This window comes from Ornithodoros turicata, unplaced genomic scaffold (genome assembly GCF_037126465.1).
Source record: "Ornithodoros turicata isolate Travis unplaced genomic scaffold, ASM3712646v1 Chromosome16, whole genome shotgun sequence".
In the NCBI taxonomy this organism is placed as follows: Eukaryota; Metazoa; Arthropoda; class Arachnida; order Ixodida; family Argasidae; genus Ornithodoros; species Ornithodoros turicata.
Window position 1 is genome coordinate 2,701,070 of NW_026999320.1, and position 20,733 is coordinate 2,721,802.

The following is a 20,733-nucleotide window of genomic DNA, read 5'->3' on the forward strand; positions in this document are numbered from 1 at the left end:
CGGGGACTAGGAAAGTTTTATCTGCGTACGTGTGAAGCAATTAAGAGAACTTCGTGTATGGCGACAGTTTTAGTGACACGCTATGCTACGGTTTTGGGAACAGAAAAGAAAGTCGGTATGTAGTCTGTAATGTGTGTTGTCCAACACTGACATCTTGAATAACACTGACTTTTGATGTTCAGTTCCATGCGTAGGAATTTCAATTTACTTTAGCACAAGCATGCTACTCAACACGCTACACCAGGTATTCTACCCAAGCTAAAAAAGACCCAAATCCAGTAGATATGGGCTTCACAGCCCAACCGGACACCAAGATGAAAATCGTCTTCGGGAAACTGAAGTACGTGTCCTATACCGCGTTTGCAAACCTGTGACAGAAAGTGCGAAAGTTCTGGCACCTTGGCATTAACTCCATGTGTGGTGTCATGTGAAATGTAACTCTATCCTCTGTACACTAGCGGATGCTTTACAATTACGACAAAAAGTTCCCGTTTGCCAAAACGTTCTGCACGCGACGCGGGTGGTAGAAACGCGCGCTACGATGCGTCGTGCTACAGCTGGAATCCATTTGTGCTCAATTACATCATTTCCTCACGCTGCGAGATGTTCGTGGGAAGTAATAATAATCAGTGCACACCATTAACAATGTAGATCTCGCAGTCGTGCCTGGCCAGTCATGCAACTTATACTCATCCTGTACGATGTCAAACAACAACCTTTGTGCTCCTTCGGGTGTCTTTTTATCTCAAATAAAACAAAACGTACTTCCGCGATTCTTAACAACTTCCTAACTGCGAGAGCACTACGCTTATTTACCCATTCAAGCCTTCGAGCAAACGCGGATCCCCCTTGACGGCGGCTTCCCCACATTGTAAAATGAAAGCCTCCCGCTTTGCACCAACAAGGACTCCAGGCGAAAAATGCAAAGAGAGATCGTTCCTTGATACACGAGAATCGTGTTTCCTTATCAAAATATGTTTTCCTGCTTGCACTGGACACACTAGTAAGTCTGACACAGCGCATTACAAGCACGTCATTTCAGAGGAGCAAGTACCTGACCAGAGCCGTATATTAAAAGGGAGTCTGGCCATTGGGAGGAGTCACAAAAAGAGGCTCGACTTGTCAATCACAGTTTCGCTCCACTGATTAGTTTGCTCTTTATCAAGGGGGTCGCCATAACCCCTCACTGCCACCCAAAATGGCGACGAAAACAGACACAGTGAAGCGGGGATTTCGTGACAAAAAATTTTCACAGACTACTCTGATTTTACGCTGCAAATGTACGTCCTCATATACGTTTCTTAGAAATCAGTTTCAACTAATGCTCATCCATCGATATCTAACCGAAAATAATACGTTTTGTCGCCGGTGTTAGGCCTAGTGAACACGGCGATCACAACGAAATCATAACAAAAACGACGCTGTGCTGTACAATCTTATATTTAATTGCTGGATTTCAAGTATATAAACATTATTGCCTCTTATATTCCAACTATTCATGTAGATTTGATTAAAAATCATACCGACAACAGAGTGTGTCCCAGCAGGTGGTTCTGCCGGCAGCGGTACAACGACGAAAGCAGACGACAATTCCCGACGTGCCTTACGCTCCCTAGGTGGCGCTCATCAAATTGGCACCAAAAATCCACCAATTTTGCAGATTGCGAGAGCTATCCATTTCAATCCCATCCAATCCACTTGCCACCCAAAATGGCGCTGCCCATGTTGGATAAGGGGGCAAATAGTGAGGATAGGCTGATTGATAGCGCCCCATATTTCAAGACTTCATTGGTCGGAAAGCTGAAAAAAGTAGGCGGAGCTTCAGGTATAGGCATGACCCATTAATGGCCAGACTCCCTTTTAATATACGGCTCTGTACCTGACGGAGCGCGAGCGCCGCGCCGCGGACACAATTAGACTCGAGGAATCGGGACCACACTTTTTCAACGGCGGCGCGGCAGAGTTCGGTCCCTTTACTTCTCCTCCGTGGTCCTGAAGGACGTTGCATTCCAATGACTGGCTGTCAGCGGACGTAAGACGCAAACGTAACTGTGTGAACCAGGATTTATGGCCAGCGCACCGCCAGCGCACTCTCTTGCCACTCTGGACAATTAGAGGAGCCCATTTCCGCTCAGCGGTAGGCGTCGCACGGAGAAGAAAATACTGCTCGCAAGTTCCGAAAAGCTTTTGTCGGGACCTGTACCATACCATGGATTCAACCCGTTCATCATTTTCATTTTTTCGTTTCCTCACTGTGTGACGGCTAATTACTTCTTTTTCCACATTACCACCAACACTCCCCACGTAGTAAACTACAGTTCTTCTTGCCGTTTCTCTGATTCCGGTAAAGAAGGACCTTTGTATGCGTTCCAGCTTCCGTTCCCTTCCGCTTAGTACTTTCATTGCAATGAAACAGTTTATAACACCCTCTGTTGGGTTAGTTGGTACATATCACTCGTATAGTCAGGACCTGCGCTGCCCGTCCTGTCCACTTGTTTTTCTATTGGGTCTTCGTTTTGCGCTCGTCCTCCTGCAGCTCGAAACAGTTTACGTTGTGATCCCTCTTCCTCTTGTTTTTTTTCCGACGTGGTTGTCGCTTTTTCTTTTCAGATACGTTTCACAGGCAACAGAGCTACTGGCGTAGAATACGTTAAACGCCCTTTTCCCGGAACTCGTTTAGCAGAAGCAAGACTCGAGGTGATCATCTGTGCAGGCGCCATTGGCACTCCTCAACTTCTCATGCTGTCTGGTATCGGACGGAAAGCTGAGCTACAACGGCTTCAGGTTTGTTAAAGGTGTCTTTAATGTGGAGTATCTTTTTGTTATATAATAGAGGGTCTCCAAAGCTGGTGTCTGCAAAAAGAGCAGCAATGGAGGACCCATTATTCACTCGATTACGTAAAGAAATAACACAGGAAATGATTGAAAGGGTTACATATAATTAGCAAAGGAGAGTTGGCCAAGTTGATGACGGATGATTCAACATGAAGGGTACTGCAGTGTTTCTTTCTTTCTCTGTTTTCTTTCTTTTCTTTTTCTTGCAAGACGCTCTGCGAATAATCACTACATATCCGGGATTACCGTACCGGTGAAGGACAAAACCTCTGTCCAGCAGCAGAGTGGTACAGCAGGCGACTGTGAACACACGAAGGAAGAAAACAAAGGAAAAAATAATAATAAAACAAAAATAATGATACATGCCGGGTTTGCCAGTATCGTGTATGATCTATTTTTCTGTGACGTTAAGTGAGGGCGGGGATATCGTGGTCACTGACGCTCTTTTGCCGATCACTTGATCCAATCGCATTGTGCTCCCTAAAGTCGATAATTAAAATGTTGATTAATCTATTCCTGTTAATTAGCCCCCTAATCAAGATAAATGTAGCAGCCACATCGAGTAATTCAATGTCAAAAGTCAAAGCGTCCTAAGGCAACTCCCTTTTTTGATGAAAATTCGTTGCAAATAAAAAGAACTGCGCTGTATATTGACGAGCACGATGTTACTGTATCCAACATCGGATACTTCTGGGCTTTGTAAGAGACTCCATGTACGAAGGCATTTCACTCTCCTTCCAGAACACTCTTTTACACTCCTTCCTTGACACTCTTTTACAGCTCATTCGATTATATCTTAGAACTACAGCCATGTAAATTCGACGGCAGGTTGTACAGGGAACGCTCAGCAAGTAGTCCCGACAACGCTTTTGAATGAAGGGTGAATGAATGCCGAAGCTTTTAAATACCAATAATAACAATTAATAATTAAGGGTTTACGTCGCGAGACAACTGTGATCATGAGCGACGCCAAAGAGATCGGTCTGTGGATTGCTTTTGCCCACCTGAGTGTTGTTTAACGTGCGATGAAAGCTCACCACAGGGCAGCCCGTAATTAACGTCCCTCGCGGAAGACGGTGTGTCTAGGTAACTTGAACCCTGCCACTAAGTTGCAAGCGTCCTCGGCCGGGTTCGAACGCGCGATCTCGCAATCAGAAGGCGAACACGCTACCAACTGAGCCACCGAGGCCGGTGAAGCTTTTAAGTATAGCAATATACTGTAAGTATAGTATTCTTCAATATAACGCAACAATGAGGAAAGTGATATCGCAAGGTCACTATGTCATTATACAGGGTGTCCCAGAAAACATGTAATTGAATTCTAATAAATAAAAAAAAAATACAACCTACAGTCATGCAGTCAATGGCATTTGTTCTTGCTGGGTTTTTGCCACCTCCTGATGGGAATTTTGTGTAATATAAGTTTAATTATGTAAATTTTTGCGAGCTTAAGTCGGAAATTCGCCTGCTCAATGAGCGGAAGTCATCCCCATATCATCGTCATCATGTATTTCTCTCTCTCTCGCGCGCGCACTTTTTTACCCCGCCAATGTGAAGAGCGTGTCTAATTTACTCAAATTAATGATAATTGACAGGGGTATTCAGGAGCTATCCCATCGAAAAAAAAAATAGCCTAACATCATGCTCTACGGAAGTCGCACAGAATAGCGCACGATGAATTTTTCAACGCAGTCTTTGTCAGTCCGACGAAAGGTGGTTGGAAACACAGCCCACTCCGGCATCGCAGAAAGAGATAACACAGACACGGCTTTTCACGTCCGACTTTCGCTGGGATAATGCTTTCCCTCTCCCAATTTTAGAAACTGTTACTTTTTCTACTATCACTCTGTGGGCTTGGTTCGGAACCTCCTTTCGTCGGAATGAGAGCGATTGCGCTCATAAACCCAAGCAGCAAAATGTACTGAAAGTCGAGGCAATACGGGTGGACGGGTAGGTGGAAGGCCTTGAACAGACTCGAGAAACTAAAGAACATTGATAAGACACATACCGTCCACCCCTATTGCACTCGACTTTCAGTACATTGTGCTTCTTGGGAAGTCATCGCGCGTTATGATACGGTGTTCCGAAAAGCAAGATATTCGGCTATTTTTTCCAGTGGGATAGCTCGTGAATATCACTGTCAATTATCATGAATTTAAGTAAATTCGGGAGGCTCTTCACAGTGGTGGGGTAAGAAAGTAACCTTTACTTGGCAAATTTCCGAGTTCAGTTCGCAAATATTTATATAATTAAACTTGGGGTACATGACATTAACTTTAGAAGGTGGCAAAAACCTAATAAGAACAAATGCCGTAGACCACATGATTCTAGGTGGCGTAGTTTTTTTTTATTATAATTCAATGACACGTTTCCTGGGACACACTGTATAAGGTTCTTCTTGGAGAGCAGTTGGCGAAACAGTGAACGGGTGAGAATGAGCAATATTAACAGTTGGATTGAGCTGAATGCCGCGAATTGGAACTGCAACAAGCATGTCCGAAATTCAAGTATAAATTCCTACAATGAAGAAGAGACTCGCGCAGGCACAAACACTGAGAAACACCTTACTGATGACATGTCGGAAAGCATTTGAGTCGTGTCTTTAGTTTCCTTTGCACATTGAATCTCGATGCCGCTCTCGTTAGCGTACCCGCCTGCTGATCTGAAGATCGCGGGCTCAAATCTCGCCGACGACAGTCGCAACTTGGCGGAAGGGTACAAGTTGGCTTGACACGCCGTCTCTCGTGAGGGACGTTAAATACGGTGTGCCGTGTTTGCCGAAGGAGTATCAGCAACGCGTTTCGGGATTTCGACACATGTTCGAACCCTCAGGTGAACAAAATTAATCCGCAGGCACGACCAGATGTAAAGCCCTGACTTACATACTTTAAATTTTTTTTTATCTAAAAGGAGCCCTGCAGTGCATGACAGCATGTGACGAAAAATAGTTCGAGCGAAGTAAAAGGAACTCTGTCATATTTGACGCTTTAGTATCGTTTGGCACGACGTAACAAGCAAACTCCGTCAAAGCACACATCTCTATTGAACGGGTGTGGTGCATTGAAGCCCACATGGAATGCATAATAAAGCTAAAACACATCGAGTGAACAGGGCTAACCCGTACGAAAATTCCGGAATCAAATTGGAATCCGGCCCTGATCCCGGATGGCTGATCCGGTTTGATTCCTAAATTGGGCAGGATCACTGATCAGCATATGATAAAATTTTGATAAAGTTTTATTCAAAATAACAACAAATATAAACAAAAAAAACAAAAAACAAAATAACAAAATAGCAACGACGTTCGCTTGCGAACGTCGTTGCTATCTCATCTACCCTACAGATTCCACTGCTCGCAGACCTGCCAGTGGGCGAAAACCTTCAGGACCATCCTATTATCGGAGGAGTATCAGCAACGATGTGCGGAAACCATGGCATCGACACGAGAAATCTATCTATGGTTACGGACTACATAATCAACAGATCTGGTACGGTCTACTTCTGACTATACGCAAACGCCGCTTGTTAATATATAATATTTGTCTAGTCATCGCCTTGTTACATGGAGCAAACTGTGCTCTAAACGCAGACACTCAAGGTTTACACCCCTCACTCACCGGCCGCGGTTCTTTGGTTACTCGTGCGGTGAGGTGGAAACGACCGGAGGACAGGGCCCCCAAATGACAAAAGGTTGCACGTACGCCAATCTCGTGCAATCTCGTACGCATATCGAACTCTACGTCAATTGTCAATCGTCATCGTCAATCGTGCGCCAATCGTACGCACAAGCTCCAATGTCATATCCTGGGTTGAATGCGACGACTGCTCTATGCAATACGTTGGTGAAACCGGCCAACGAATGAACAACCGCCTTACAGGCCATAGAAGCGTGGTGGTGGTGGTGGTGGCGCAACAGGTATGCTCATGTGCGATGTCTTCCGGGAGACTAAGGATACAACGAAAGCTCTGAAAACGGGTGGTGTCACTGCTGTGTCACTTCCGCTCCATTCATATCAGTTTGCTGAATGCTCAGCCACGCGAGAAGGTAGAAATGGGTGAACATATCAGAACATGCGGATAAGGCACAATAAAGCTTGCACAATACTTCTGCCTTTTATAACTTGAATTGTAATTACACGATAATGGCGTAAATTCCTTGCACGAAGTATGCATGGAAGCCGTAGCTCTGCTACGTAGCGTAACGTTGAAATTTTGCGTGGACAGTTTTTGCTCCATGTTGGTGTCTGCCCCTGCTTGGCGGCCCCTTTCGGAGCGGACCTCTTAAAATGTAACAACTGCAAATTAAACAAAACACACTTAGCTACGCGCTACAACGACATTGTACGCACCTTCAAGAATAGTAATCTTCAATGTAAAACACACAAGAAAGCCCGCTGTGGTAATAGATAGGTGTTCGATGCAGGACAGAACTTTACTTTTTAATGCTGGTCGCGGCGGGAAAGAAGAGTGAATAAGACAGGTAGTCCCAAAGTGATATTGTACTAGATGTTGCTCCTACTGCATCTTTGGGTACCATGAGACCTTCAGGTGCATAATGTTTGGTTGAGGACACACCATAGACCCTTTAGGCTTTGAGTTTGATGAGCTAATTGTATTCTGCTCGTTGTAACATTGGAGACGAAGAATCATTACGGAATAGTCGGAATAAATGAAACCGTCTGCTCTGCTGCATTTACAGTACCGGAAATAGTGCACATTGCTTACTTACACAGATGTTGTTTCGCCGGACACTTTCGTCATCAAAACGAAAACCTTAGTTCGCCAGGACAACGTTTTTCAAAATGTTCCATTCACTCTCTAAAACGCAATTCTCCATACCGAGGCTCTCATACGTGTTTGAACTTCCACACGCGCACCACTTAATTCGCGAGGGTGGTGAAAGGGCTTCTGTTGTCGGCTAACTGGGGGAACGGCCGACTTCTGAGGGAGCCCTGACGGCATGTGCCTGAAAGCGTCTGAGGGAAAGCTGTGGTATGAAAACCAAAGACAAAATCCAGACACTGAGGCGTCGCGAGGCCAGCTTGCGCCCGTGACAGGGCAAATCTGAAGCGCCCCCTCCCCCCCCCCCCCCCCCCGCACTGCCGACAGAAGCGTTGTAAACAAAGAAAAGAAAACTCCCATTTCCAATGCCGAGACCGTAAATTCAAATTCTGTTCATTCCTACTTTATACTGCCCAGCCATCCTATGAGGGCTGTTCGGCGCCCTCTCTGATGAAGGCGCCCAGGAGGCTGCCCCTCTGGCACCTTCATCGCTACGGCTCTGTGGTCGGATTCACAAATGCGATCGTAAGTAACGCTAAGATGCGCTAAGACGCCGCAGCCTACGACGCGCGTACGACGCCGGCGTAAGCACGATTCACAAAGCTATCGTAGTGGAGAGGGCACCGCCTTTGAGGAGGAAGAGGAAGTTGCTCATTTCCTGTCACACGCAACCAGGAGAGAAAGAGGCAACGAATGCGAGACCATGTTTCACTATGGTATCGATGACGAAAATCGATGCGATCACACCAATAATAGTCCCGTTAGAAGAAGGACTCGCCTCAAGTGTGCTGTTCCTACACGTGCTCTCGCTACATGGGTCTCGCTACACGTGCTCTCGCTACACCCATATTTGCAGCTTTTATGGCTTTTTTTTGACAATTTTATGACAATTTGGAAGGGTGTTACACGATTTTTGGGGGTGTCTTAGGGTGGAGGATGCTTGAACAATCCGGAGCACAAAATTTAAAAATTTTGCGGAGCACAAAATTTAAGCATTTGTAGAGGGTTATCAAGCAAAAAAGTGCGTCATTGACGCCACGGGGATGGTCTGGAAGCTTCTGTGGCAAAGTGCAATGCGTGGGCGCGTATTACGGAGTCCTTGTCTGCGGTCTCGAAATCCACCGCTGCCAAATACACCATTATCTTTCTTAGTAAAGCTGCTCGGGAGCTCTCGCAGCATTCCGCCGTAAGCTGCGAAGATTTTGCCACGCGCGCCCTTCGTGAACCTACACTTCGTCTTAACTTTCCCGTGCGACAGAGTTACTACAGATTCCGTCGCACGAGCTTTTTGCGAATCCGACCCCTGTCCACGCAGCGCAGCTGCCACCGGGATTCCTTATCAGCTCGCGTGGCTTAGTGGTTAGTGTGCTGGCCATATGATCTCGCGAGGACATTCTTTCCTGCGATTATACACGCATAAGCCAAGCATTTGACAAGTTAACGACAGAAGTGCGAGAAAAACTAGGTCACAAACCCAAAGCGTGTGAGCGAGTCATACCACCTTGTTCGCACTTGGCCGCTCGTCGTATAGAGCCAAATATGTGCGATTTGTTTCCTGAGGTCACCCGACGCTTACAATACATTTCCCTTCGCCCAGTTTGAAATATTTACCTCGAAATATATCGCATCCACTTTTGGAGCTTGTCTGAGAGATACTTCTTTCTTTTCGTTCTTCATTCATTCCGTCGTATGATATATTTACAGTGGCGTGCACTGGCGTTCATTAAATCCCAATGTGTTAACAGTTTACGAGTTTTCCAAGGTTTACGGCATCAAACAAATGCACCCATGCCATAACACGCCTTGTGATTAACTCAAGTCTGCTGTAAACAAGTTTTAAGAAATTTGTAGCTAATAGCTGTCGGAAATATGAATATAAGGGTGCACACTAAAAATACAATTGCAAGAATGTCCTGTCTGCCCCATGCTTGAAGTAGAATTTTCGTGACGTGGTCGGCCAGGTGCATCAGGGTGCGAGCCTGCTGGAGGACGGATGGATCTGTTTTCATGATGCGGATTGCATAGATTTGTTATTGTGTGTGCCTTCTCCCGAGATTCGAGTGATCATGCGACCAAGGTGCTCTCCGCAGGTGGGCGACATGAAACCACGCGTAGGCCAGCTGTGGTAATGGCTTATTATCATATCCGAAAGCAAGTCAGAAATTATTATCATTGTTATTTTGTCTCGTACACTGTAATTTTACGTGTGGAGACTGGTTCCAATGGAAAGGCATTTCTTGCGATACCATTTTTTGGCTCGTTCCGTTTAGTGCATAGAAAAATATGACGGCTGTCTTGTATTTACGCGGCTTTCGATGCTTCGTCGAGATTCTTCTCTGTCGTGAATTCTCCTCTGTTCAGCTCAGTCCTGTGCAGGTCCCTTGACTGTTGCGGCTGGTGCGGAAAATCAAGCATTCCTCAACAGTGCTTTGGCCTCTTCCGGACTGGATCGTCCTGACACGCAGGCCTTCCTTGTGTCGCTTTCGCTAGCAACGGAAGAAGGGGAAGTTACATCCAAGTTCCTAGGCGTCAAGCAAGAAGTGAGTAAACACACTACTCTCGTGGATATGTGGAATAACATTTAAAGCGACGGTCTCGCACAAATTGAATAAATGGCAAACTGGAACTTCATTCACGGGTACTATCGTTACTCATCTGTTTATTCTAATTCCGAATAGTGAAGTAGCGGTGGGTTCCTCGAGCCGATTTCATCGGAGTGTGTCCGCCGCATTTAAATGTGAAGGGTCAGGTGTTTTTCGAGAAATAATGCACAAAGTCCTCCCAAGGCCCCTCTGCAAGTTACTTCAGTCTCTGTCACTTAGTGGAAAGAATAATTCTAGATAATATGAAGTATGAGAAGTATGAGAGGGACGCCTGACTTTCATGGGGTGGTCAAGACGTATGAGACACGCGGTGCAGGCAGGATGTAAGTGCCAGAAACGGAGTATGCGTGAAGGAATTTAAGGGGAAGAACACCGGAAGAATCTGCGACGTAAAGCGAGAAGACTGGGTGGTTATGTAAAGCCTTATACAGCAAAGACAGTTGAATGATAAGCATAGTTTGAGAGAATAAAGCGAGTCACCCTGTTCTGAGTAGTTCCTGTGAGGACTATGACTCATGAGGGTCCTATTAGGAAAATTCATATCCTATCATGTACGCAGCAGATTACCTGGTGACTGCTTGCGTTCCAAGTGTTCATATCAGTGAGTGCTGGCAGACACAGTAGTTATTTCTGACGATGTTTTATATATAGATCTAAAAGCGACTGATGGAATACAACTGAAACCGATGTAGAGTCTCTCCTTTTGACGAAGGCACGGGTACTTGGAAGGATGCCCGATTTGCCACTAAAATGGAGAACCCCATAGCCATCTCACGTAAACTGTGCTCTTTAAGCAATATTTATAACACGCAACAGCAGAAATCCGCAAAACATTCCACAAACACACAAAAGCATACCTTTGAAAAACATCTATCAGGAAATGCATTTGTTGAATGTACGGCCAGTTCACGCTTCATTCAGAGACGCCTTCGACCACGTCTGTCCCAACACCGCACCTACGTGCCTTTTGGAGGGTTTTCGAAGCGCCTGCCAAATCTGCCTTTTAGGTTCTTCCAGCGTCATTCCACTTCATCAACCACGGAGAAAAACAGACGAACGGCACTGTACTTCACAGTGTTCCGCAACGTCACGCTAACTTACCAGCCACTTCAAGGCTTTCACATTTGCTGTCACAACTGCGCCTTCAGTTTTTCATTTTTGTAGCTGGGACTGTTGATGTCCCACAACGCTCGTAGCTTCTAAATCTATCGTAAAAATTGTAGAATCTCAAGCACAGACTTTTTAAGAAATGCGGCGTTTACCTCTGCAAAACTGGATCTTGGCTACAAGGTTGAACTAACACATTGCCACCATGATTTCTTCCTTAACTCATTTGGTTGTTACATAGCGAAATGTTGGAATGATTTACCTCGTAACATTGCAGTGCTTCATGATCCTTTAGAATTCAAAAAAGCAGTCACCGCACTCATCATAGGGGACAATGTGGGCACGACAGTGTGTAGCTGAAGTTGGTACTTTTTGTGTCTTTGTAAATTTATAATTGTATAACACATGTTAACCCATATAGTATATGCATAGTGTGTTACATATTCTTATAGGTTATTATATGTGCTGTGTCCGCCGTCCGTTATGTAGTGCCCAAGGGCCTTTAACGTACCACGAAATAATAAAAAAACTTGTGCAATAACCTTCTCATTCACTAGTACACAGGTCGTTCCGAGAGTCGCCATTTTTGCAGGATAGAAAACAAGAAACCCGCGCAACTGGATGCTGCTCTTCAACTCCTCTCTGATTGGCCACTTCTTGGGCACCGCTTTCACCGCCGGTGGTTCGAAACCACGCGCGCGTATTGTTGCACGACGCCTTGGCTTGACGCTTGCCAAACGCCGCGGCAGGATGCTCGATAAACGCTTGAGAAACGTATCATGCGGTTGCGAGGGAACTCCGAGCCTCACCGTGCAGCCGCAATACATTCCTAAAATTACGGTCGTCATTTGCAAGCCGTCTCCAGTCGCCTTAGTCCTCCTCGGTGGGTTGAACAAGACTATAGCGGGGATTTTGTTTGTGCGTTAAAGTGACCTGAACCGGGTGCCGTTCAGTATTCCCCCGTGAGTTGACTGATGATTCCTCAGTCATATAAACTTCCTGTTGATCGTGTTACAGGTGTACGACAGGTACTACAAGCCGAACAGGGACAAGAATTCCTTCATGATCGTCCCAGTAGTTTTGAGACCAGCTTCCAGAGGCCGGGTTACACTGAAAAGCGCACGTTATACGGACCATCCCATCATTGACCCGAGATATTTCTCGGATCCTCGTGATCTACAGACTGCTATTGAAGGTACTCTACGTTATAGATGTACACACACACACATGATGTCCACCATAACAACAGAAGTAATTTTTAAAACTAGAAAAATCACTTTTTCCCAGTTTTACCCAATGGCAATGTACTACACGCCTAAAGGTCCACCTTAAGAGGGCACAGGCAAGCTTCTCTGTCGACGCATTAATTAATGTTCGTTAATTAACTTTTTAATTATTAACGATAGAAAATTGACCCAATGAGAACATCGGATCCCTTGGAGTCACTGGTAACATTACCGTTTTCAGAACAAAAATCGAGAGTTATAGCGCGAGGAAAGGGCCTGGAAGTAAGGCGATCTGGTGGTCGTTTTCCGAAGCTCAAGTAGAAGCGCTTTCCTTTCCTCTGTGTGTATGGGAGGGAAAACACTGTCGCAGGGGGGACAGATTGCATGCGGACAGATTGGTTCGACGGATATCTCTCACACACGCATACCAGGCTATGAGCGCTCAAAAACCGCATTTTGGCGAACGTCACGTGTTGTTGACGCCTACGTGCGTGACAGCAACCCAGCCTACACACTTAACTTTCATACCAAATTATATAGCCCAGTCGCCGCTACATGGCAATTCCTTTCTCGTTTCACCGGCATCTACACAAGTGCCGCAATAGGCGCAAGAATATGAGAGATTTTCGCCGTCGCCTCCAACTTTGCGTATTTTTAGCTGCAAAATAAAAAAAAATCCCCACCGGAACTGGACCCACGCTCTAGAAGCCAACGTAACTGACAGTGCGGGAAAAGAAAATCAAAGCAGTGAACGCGTTCATTGAGAAGATATTGAACGCCAGATTCGCTATGCCTGAAAGTGCGTCGGACATGCCATATTCTTTCGGATTTTTGTTTTCTCGGGAACTACGGAAACTAGAGAAAAAGTACTTGTGTTCCGTTCTCAATCTGTGTTAGGCTACAACGTATATCTTTTTCCATAAAAAATACTGATGGTGTCCGGACTACCTTGACTAAGTTAAGATGGAATCACCCAAAAACGAATCAACCTAGGGGAAGGTTAAAATAAACCGCGCCTGTTCCTACGAGTATATATTACGCCTATTTGCCTCAATGTTAGGCGTATCGCATTCAACTGTAGGGACAAAGGAGGCCATGAAAGTCTTGGACACGGCACCAATGCGGGCTCTGGGTGTCGAGCGTTGGAACCTGACAATGCCGGGATGCGAAGACAAGAAGCTATGGAGCGACGACTACATCGCCTGCCTAGCCATGCAATTAACGGAGACCGCCTGGCATTTTGCCAGCACCTGTCCCATGGGAGAAGGTGTACAAGCCGTCGTTGATGCCAGGCTCAGGTATGCAGAATATAAGCTTCATAGGTGAAATGTTGAAAAACATTCTAGTTTGTGCGCGCGTTTATTGGTGGAGGCTATCGCAAATGCAGGGATACCCGGGGCTACCCGCAGACACTGGTGATAGCAGTGGCGTTTTGTTGGTAGAAATTGTATGTGGCGGGCAAAATGCGGGTGTGCCCCCTAGACAGTAAGCGAAGGGTTTTCTTATCATCTGCAGCTCCTTTGCTTGCCCATTAAGTTTGGTTATCCTCGTTTTCAACGCGAAAACCAACCATAACTCCATCCGCCTGCACGCGAGCTGCTAATCTGACCATCTCACAATGTCGCTAGTATGTTGTACCAGCTGTTACCATATCAGTTGTTGTTTCCAATACTTAACGAAAGTCCCGTGGGCGCCTATACAAGGGCGAAACGGCAGCTCATCTGTCATAACAATTTATGAACTTGTTCAGTAGCGGAACGAAGTAAGTAGCATAAGATCTGCAGATATTAGGGTGTGAATAAGATCAAGGGGCTGCGGCATGTAACAATACCGCGTAGGGGCATCATGTTTGCTGGTGTTTGGTGAGCGACGCCAGCACGGCCCCCACTCGGTGTTACTACCGTGACGAGGGGATGTAAGTTGAAGGGTAGAATCCTTTAATGTTGGCGGTCGGTCACTTGGCCCTGCCTAGGCCGACGGGTTTACCTTTCCTGCTGGAAATGGTCCCATTGAAAACTCGTCAAAAACTCGTTGAATCCTGTTGGATATCACGCTGCGAAATATCATTGAAAATGCGCTGAGATTCCAATTCCCAATAGATGATTTGGAGCAAACATTATATTAAACACAACTGGCATTTTAATGGGTCTCAACGCAGACATTTTGTAAAAACTGTTGGATAACGCTAACAACGGATTGTTTTTCTTTCTCTTCGTTTTATCTGTGGTGCGAGGCTCGCTCTCTTTGCACGTTATTCTATTAAAGTACGATCTGCTAACAGGTTATGGGACTAGGAGATCTTGGTTAGCGGTACAGGTAATCCCGAGGACGGTTTCAGTCTAGCTTCGGCAAGGTTAACATTTTTCCAGGGGTGCTAGACTCGTCAAAGCAGAACTAAGTTCAAAAGATGACGTCGAGCGGGGAGGAGTTTTGAACTTCCGAAGTTCAAGTAAAATGTTTCCCTTTCCCCGCAACTGAAGTCGGGTCTACGTCAGTGCCTGATCCATATCAGTGTGTGCGCGACCCGCCCACTGGCACGAGCGTGATGGAATGAAGAACGAGAAAGCGCACCGCTTCTATCCGCTCCGGTGAAGAGTGAAATGCAGAGCAATACATCCTTGAAGGACTTAAGGTCAAATCATACATTGCCAAATATGTTTGGGCTGTGCGAACATTAGAATATTTCAGATCTCGAGGCGCATAACTGTTCCGAATCGAATACGAAATTATGTGTTCAATTTTTAATCGAATCAATATTTCTTCCAAACTGAATACATTCAGGAGCAGCATGACTCGAGGCCTGATCCCGGGGCATCACAAAACACCCGCGCTACTAGGTAATGGCAATAAGGAAACGAAAACTGTTGTACGATTCACGGGAATTGGCGACCGTGCAGTCGCCCGTCAAGTTATGCAAACGCAAAATGAAAAAAAGTCGAAAAGACGAAGCACCCGGTGACACGGCTTTTCTTGTAACCTCCTCACTGTTGCTTCAGGTGGCTGCGTCGTTTCAACCTTGCTGCCGCTATCAGCAGAAGCATGAAAGAGGGAACTGAAGGGGAGACTCATCGTTTCTTTCCACAGTATTCTACGTTACGTGACGGAGTAATTAACGTGGTCGAGATTTTGCGCGAAGGAAATTTGCCCCAGCTATTTTTATTGTAGTAAGGTAATGTGTTTTGTGTTGAAAGTGGTTGAGAAAACGAAATGCCCTTTCTGTTTCCGACAAGAAAATACACAAAGAAAGGCAACAACAAACAAACGAAAAAAAAGTTACGCTGACTTGACACATTTCAGAGATCTATTCAGAACATTTACCGTGACTGAAAATCGAACAAGTGCGCGCAAGTCACACCAAAAGTTTGTCGATGACAAGCGCCAGTGACACCCCGAAGTAGAATTTTAAGCCTCTGTTTTGTGACACATTATATGACACACCCGCTGAATCGGCATGTGTGCTATACGTGTATTCGGGATCAGTGAACACAACAACGCTTCGTTTGAAAACTATTTGTTTCCTATTTCCTTTTTCTATGTATCTGCTGGCTTCTTTTTCAAAATGACCCTGTGTAAACTTGAGCACTTATAAACAGACTAGTGCCCGCACTGCGACGACACAACCACTTCATGGTAAAAGGGACGGAAAAGGCGCGTTTCCGAAAAACCCTGGGTCCGTGCTCTTGCAAGCGCTCATTTCGAGGTGCTGCTCCGCTGCATAGAAGAGCACCGACGCTTTCCAACGCCCTGCACGTGCAGTGTTCATATCTCTGTTGTGTGCGTTTTGTATTTAGGATGTATCTCTCAATCAGAAGGAAAGCTGTTGTCTTCCTCCGCGTCTCAATGGAAAATCTCATTTTTGTACAGCAAGAAAACCACATGAAAACAAGAGAACATTACGGAACCTGCGGCCATGGGAGGTACACTGTCATGCGTGGAGAACACAACAATCTTGTGCGCAGTGATATCATTATCCGTGATGAGAAGTGCATCTTGGATTAATCTTACAATCTCAGAACAGAACTTCACCGCATAGCACGTTATCCGCAAACCATTGACACGAATGATGGGAGTACCCATTGTGATTCGAAGAGCCAGAGGGCGTATAGCATTTTGGATATATGATAATTGCTATAAAAATGCCTATGTCCCCCTCTCTCTTCAAATTGGAAGCGATAAGGATATGATTCGTGTCTAGTCGGCGCACAACATGCTATGCGGTGAAGTTCTGTTCTGAGAGTGTAGGATCTGCGCAGATGGTCACACAGCGAACGAACAGCGTTCTTCGACAGTCGGTAAAACTGGCAAAAATCCTCGTTTGGCATTTCAAACGATACTCATGATGAGTGTGGAGTCAGAGGCGCAGTATTAAAGGCACGGAAGTAAAAGCGCCCGCAACTCTTTCTAACAAACTTCGAAGTTCGCCTCTATCTTACCTTGAACTTTTCTCGGTGGAAAAAAAATGTTGCGCAATGTCAGGAATGGTGGAACCAAATAAGTTCACCGTAGCGAAGCTGGGAGACGACAATTATCAGGCGTGGAAGTTCAACATGCGGATGCTTCTGATAAGGGAAGGTACCTGGAAGTATGTCGAAGAAGAGACGCCCACAACTCCTTCAGCGGAGTGGATATCGAATGATCAAAAGGCACAGAGCACAATCTCGCTTAGCATCGAGGACAATCAAATAATCCATATCTGCAAGGCGACGACAGCGAAAGAAATGTGGAAAGCGCTACAGGGGCTCCATGAGCGGATAATTATGACAAACTGTGCCTGCTGCGTAAGCTTTACCAGTCGCGGCTCAGTGACGGACAAGAGATGCAAGACTACATTAGGGAGACTTTGAGTCTTGTAGAGCGCTTACGAGGGATGGAGCAAGAGATCACCGATTTCCAAGTAGCTGCACTACTACTGAGCGGACTCCCTCTCGATTATGCGAACTTGATCACAGCGCTTGATGCACGTCCTGAAAGTGAGTTGACACTCGAGTATGTCAACGGTGAATTCAGGAGAAGATCAGAAAACCCGCAATGCATGGAGTCAGTGCTGAAGGCACAAACCACACAGTTCAAGGGTTTCAGCGAAGGAGAGAAAGAAACTAGGGAGTGTTTCTTTTGCAAAAGACAAGGACATGTCAAGAAGGACTGCTACAGATGGAAGGCAAACAAGAGAGGAAGACAACGTATTTCGAAGGCCACAAGCGCAATCAACCAGGACGAAGAAACAGCTTTCGCCGGTGCTGCTGCTAATTTCCAGGGTGGGTGGTGTATAGACTCCGGAGCCACGAGTCATATGACTAGCGACAGGAACTTTTTCACTAAATTTACGGAGCAGAAGTCAGATTCAGTGGTTGTGGCCAATGGTCAGCGGGTTGCATCAGAAGGCATTGGAAGCGGTTTTATCGAGTGAGCTGCTGTATCAACAACTCGCCGCATACAAGTACACGACGTACTATATGTTCCATCGCTTGAAATGAATCTCCTCTCGGTCAGGAAACAGATCGCGGCCACAGGGTAACATTCGACGGTGGCGTCTGCACTGTCACAAACGGCGACATTCATCTAGCCAAGGGTTCTTTAAGCAATGGTCTTTATCAGCTGGAATGCAAGGAAGACCGATGTGCTGCAACTCGAAGAGATCACGCCGAGTGCATTCATACATGGCAGCGGTGGCTTGGTCACAGAGATCCGGAAGCGGTGAGAACGCTCGTCCACGATGATCTTGCTGAAGGCATCCACATACGGGACTGCGACAAGCTGTTGAAGTGCTTAAGTTGTCTGAAAGGAAAGATGACGAGGAAACCCTTTCCAGAAGTGAGCAAGAGACAATCTCGAGAGCTAATGGACTTGGTAGACAGCGATGTGTGTGGTCCAATGCAGACCACCACAGTTGGCAAACGGAGATACTTCATCTCATTTATTGACGAGTATTCGACGTATACGGTTATTTACTTGCTACAGTCAAAGCTAGAAGTTTCGGACTGGCTAGAAGAGTACATAGCGTATGTGCAAAATAGATTCGGAAAACGACCGATTGTACTTCGCAGTGACAGTGGGACAGAGTACACGGGCAGCCAAACGCAAGCAATCCTCAAGAAGCATGGAATTCAATTCCAGTCTACCGTACCCTACAATCCAGAGCAAAGCGGTGTCGCAGAGAGGAAAAATAGAACGCTTTGTGAAAGCGCTCGTAGTATGCTTTTTGTGGCGAAGCTTCCGGAGGTGTACTGGGGGGAAGCTATTTCAACTGCGTGCTACTTACAAAATAGGCTACCTGCAAGGGCTGCGACGAACACACCTTTTGAAGTCTGGAGTGGACAGAAGCCCCATATCAGTCACTTGCCAATTTTCGGCACCAAAGCTTTTTGTACATATTCCGAAGGAAAAGCGCAGGAAGTGTGACAGATGCGCGGAAGAAGGTATCTTCGTGGGGTACAGCGACAGACAGAAAGGATACAGGATTCTCCATCCTGGCAACAGAGTGTCTATTAGCCGTTCTGTCATAATCGACTAAAATTCCGTGGAACCGGATTTCTACGGGTGTCCAAACGTCATAGTAATGGACGCGCCAGTCCTTCACCGACCCCTTGAAGTGGAACAAGACACTGTGACTAACGGTGTGGAGGTTACAGTAGGAGAACAATCCGCACAGCAAGACGAGGAGAATGTAGTTCGGCGATCGAAAAGAACGAACAAAGGTGTACCGCCGGAGCGCTTCTCCTACGTCGCTTTCGAAGGAGATCTCTCAGATCCGGAATGTTGGGAAGACATACAAATGATGCCAGAACATGAAAAAGAGAAGTGGATAAAGGCAACAGACGAAGAAATGCGATCCTTATGCAGTACGGGAACCTGGGAGCTTGTCTCATTGTCAGAGGGGTGGAAAGCGATAGGTTGCAAGTGGGTTTTTAAAAAGAAACGCGACAAAGACGGGAAAATTGAACGGTACAAGGCGACACTTGCTGCCAAAGGCTACTCTCAGAAATATGGTGCTGATTACGACGCCATATTTGCACCTGTTGCAAGGCAGGTCACTTTTAGAGCAGTACTACAGTCGCAGCCGCACAGGGGATGAAAGTCATGCATTGTGATGTAAACACAGCCTTTCTGCATGGAAATCTTGAAGAGGACATCTACATGTCACAACCAGAGGGTTACGTAAAAGATCACCTCGTGTGCAAACTGAAGAAATCCATCTACGGACTCAAACAAGCCGCTAGAGCTTGGAACGAAAGGCTTAACGAAGTGCAACTTGAATATGGCTTGTGCAGAAGCAAAGAGGATCCTTGCCTCTACACGAAGTACACAGACAGTTGGTTGTATGTACTAGCATATGTGGACGACATAATCATTGCACATGAGAATGACGGTTGTATTCAAGAGCTACAAGAACTGTTGAATCACGGACGGGAGTTTCCTTCTCAGTCAACGCAACAAAATCGGCGACCTCCTAAGTCGATATGGCATGGAGGACGCAAGGGGCGCTGCCACTCCTATGGACGCAGGCTATCTCCAGTGTAGAGGAGACGAGGATTTGTTACCAACAAGTCATAAGTACAAAGAAGCAGTTGGGGCTCTACTGCATATATCGACGACAACACGGCCAGATATAGCGTTTGCGCTAGGCGTCTTGTGCAGACGAGTTAGCTGTCCATGTCAGAGAGACTGGAACGCACTAAAACGAGTACTACGTTACCACAACCATACTAAGGACATGAAACTCAAATTACCAGTAACTGCAGTACTCAAGCTTTCCTGCTACGCCGACGCTGATTGGGCAGGAGACCCTCAAGACCGGAAATCAACATCGGGTTTTTTGTTTAAGCTTGGTGAGAGCAGTGTATCTTGGGGCAGCCGAAAGCAACTCTGTGTTGCATTATCATCCACCGAAGCTGAATATGTTGCCGCAGCGAGTGCTTCTCAAGAACTGCTTTGGTTACGTCAGCTGTTACTGGATTTGGGAGTGCCACAGGCTGAACCAGTGGTTATTTACGAAGACAATCAAGGCTGCATCAGGCTCACCGCCTGATGCCGCCTCCAACACTCGGACAAAGCACATAGACGTTCGCTACCATTTTATTCGTGACTTGGTTAGTCAAAAGGTAATTCGACTCGAATACTGCGACACCAAGAATATGGCGGCGGACTGTTTCACGAAAGCTCTTTGCAAACAAAACTTCGAA

General features: G+C 46.1%; 1 protein-coding gene across 1 annotated transcript; it reads left to right on the plus strand.

Moving 5' to 3' along the window:
• The first annotated feature begins 220 nt into the window (after positions 1 to 220).
• LOC135372671 (L-sorbose 1-dehydrogenase-like) lies at positions 221 to 12,646 on the plus strand. Its single transcript, XM_064606169.1, has 6 exons — positions 221 to 244; positions 2,611 to 2,784; positions 6,179 to 6,323; positions 9,994 to 10,157; positions 12,345 to 12,522; positions 12,615 to 12,646. Exons 1-6 carry the CDS (start codon positions 221 to 223, stop codon positions 12,644 to 12,646), a joined length of 717 nt encoding a protein of 238 aa, XP_064462239.1.
• The last annotated feature ends 8,087 nt before the right edge of the window (positions 12,647 to 20,733 follow it).

Excerpts from the sequence above, each read along its gene's own strand:
- LOC135372671 (XM_064606169.1), top strand. The coding sequence starts at position 221 with ATGCTACTCAACACGCTACACCAG. Across the intron at positions 6,324-9,993 it reads CTACATAATCAACAGATCTG|GTCCCTTGACTGTTGCGGCT; the intron begins GTACGGTCTACT and ends AGTCCTGTGCAG. Across the intron at positions 12,523-12,614 it reads TCTACAGACTGCTATTGAAG|TTTTACCCAATGGCAATGTA; the intron begins GTACTCTACGTT and ends ACTTTTTCCCAG.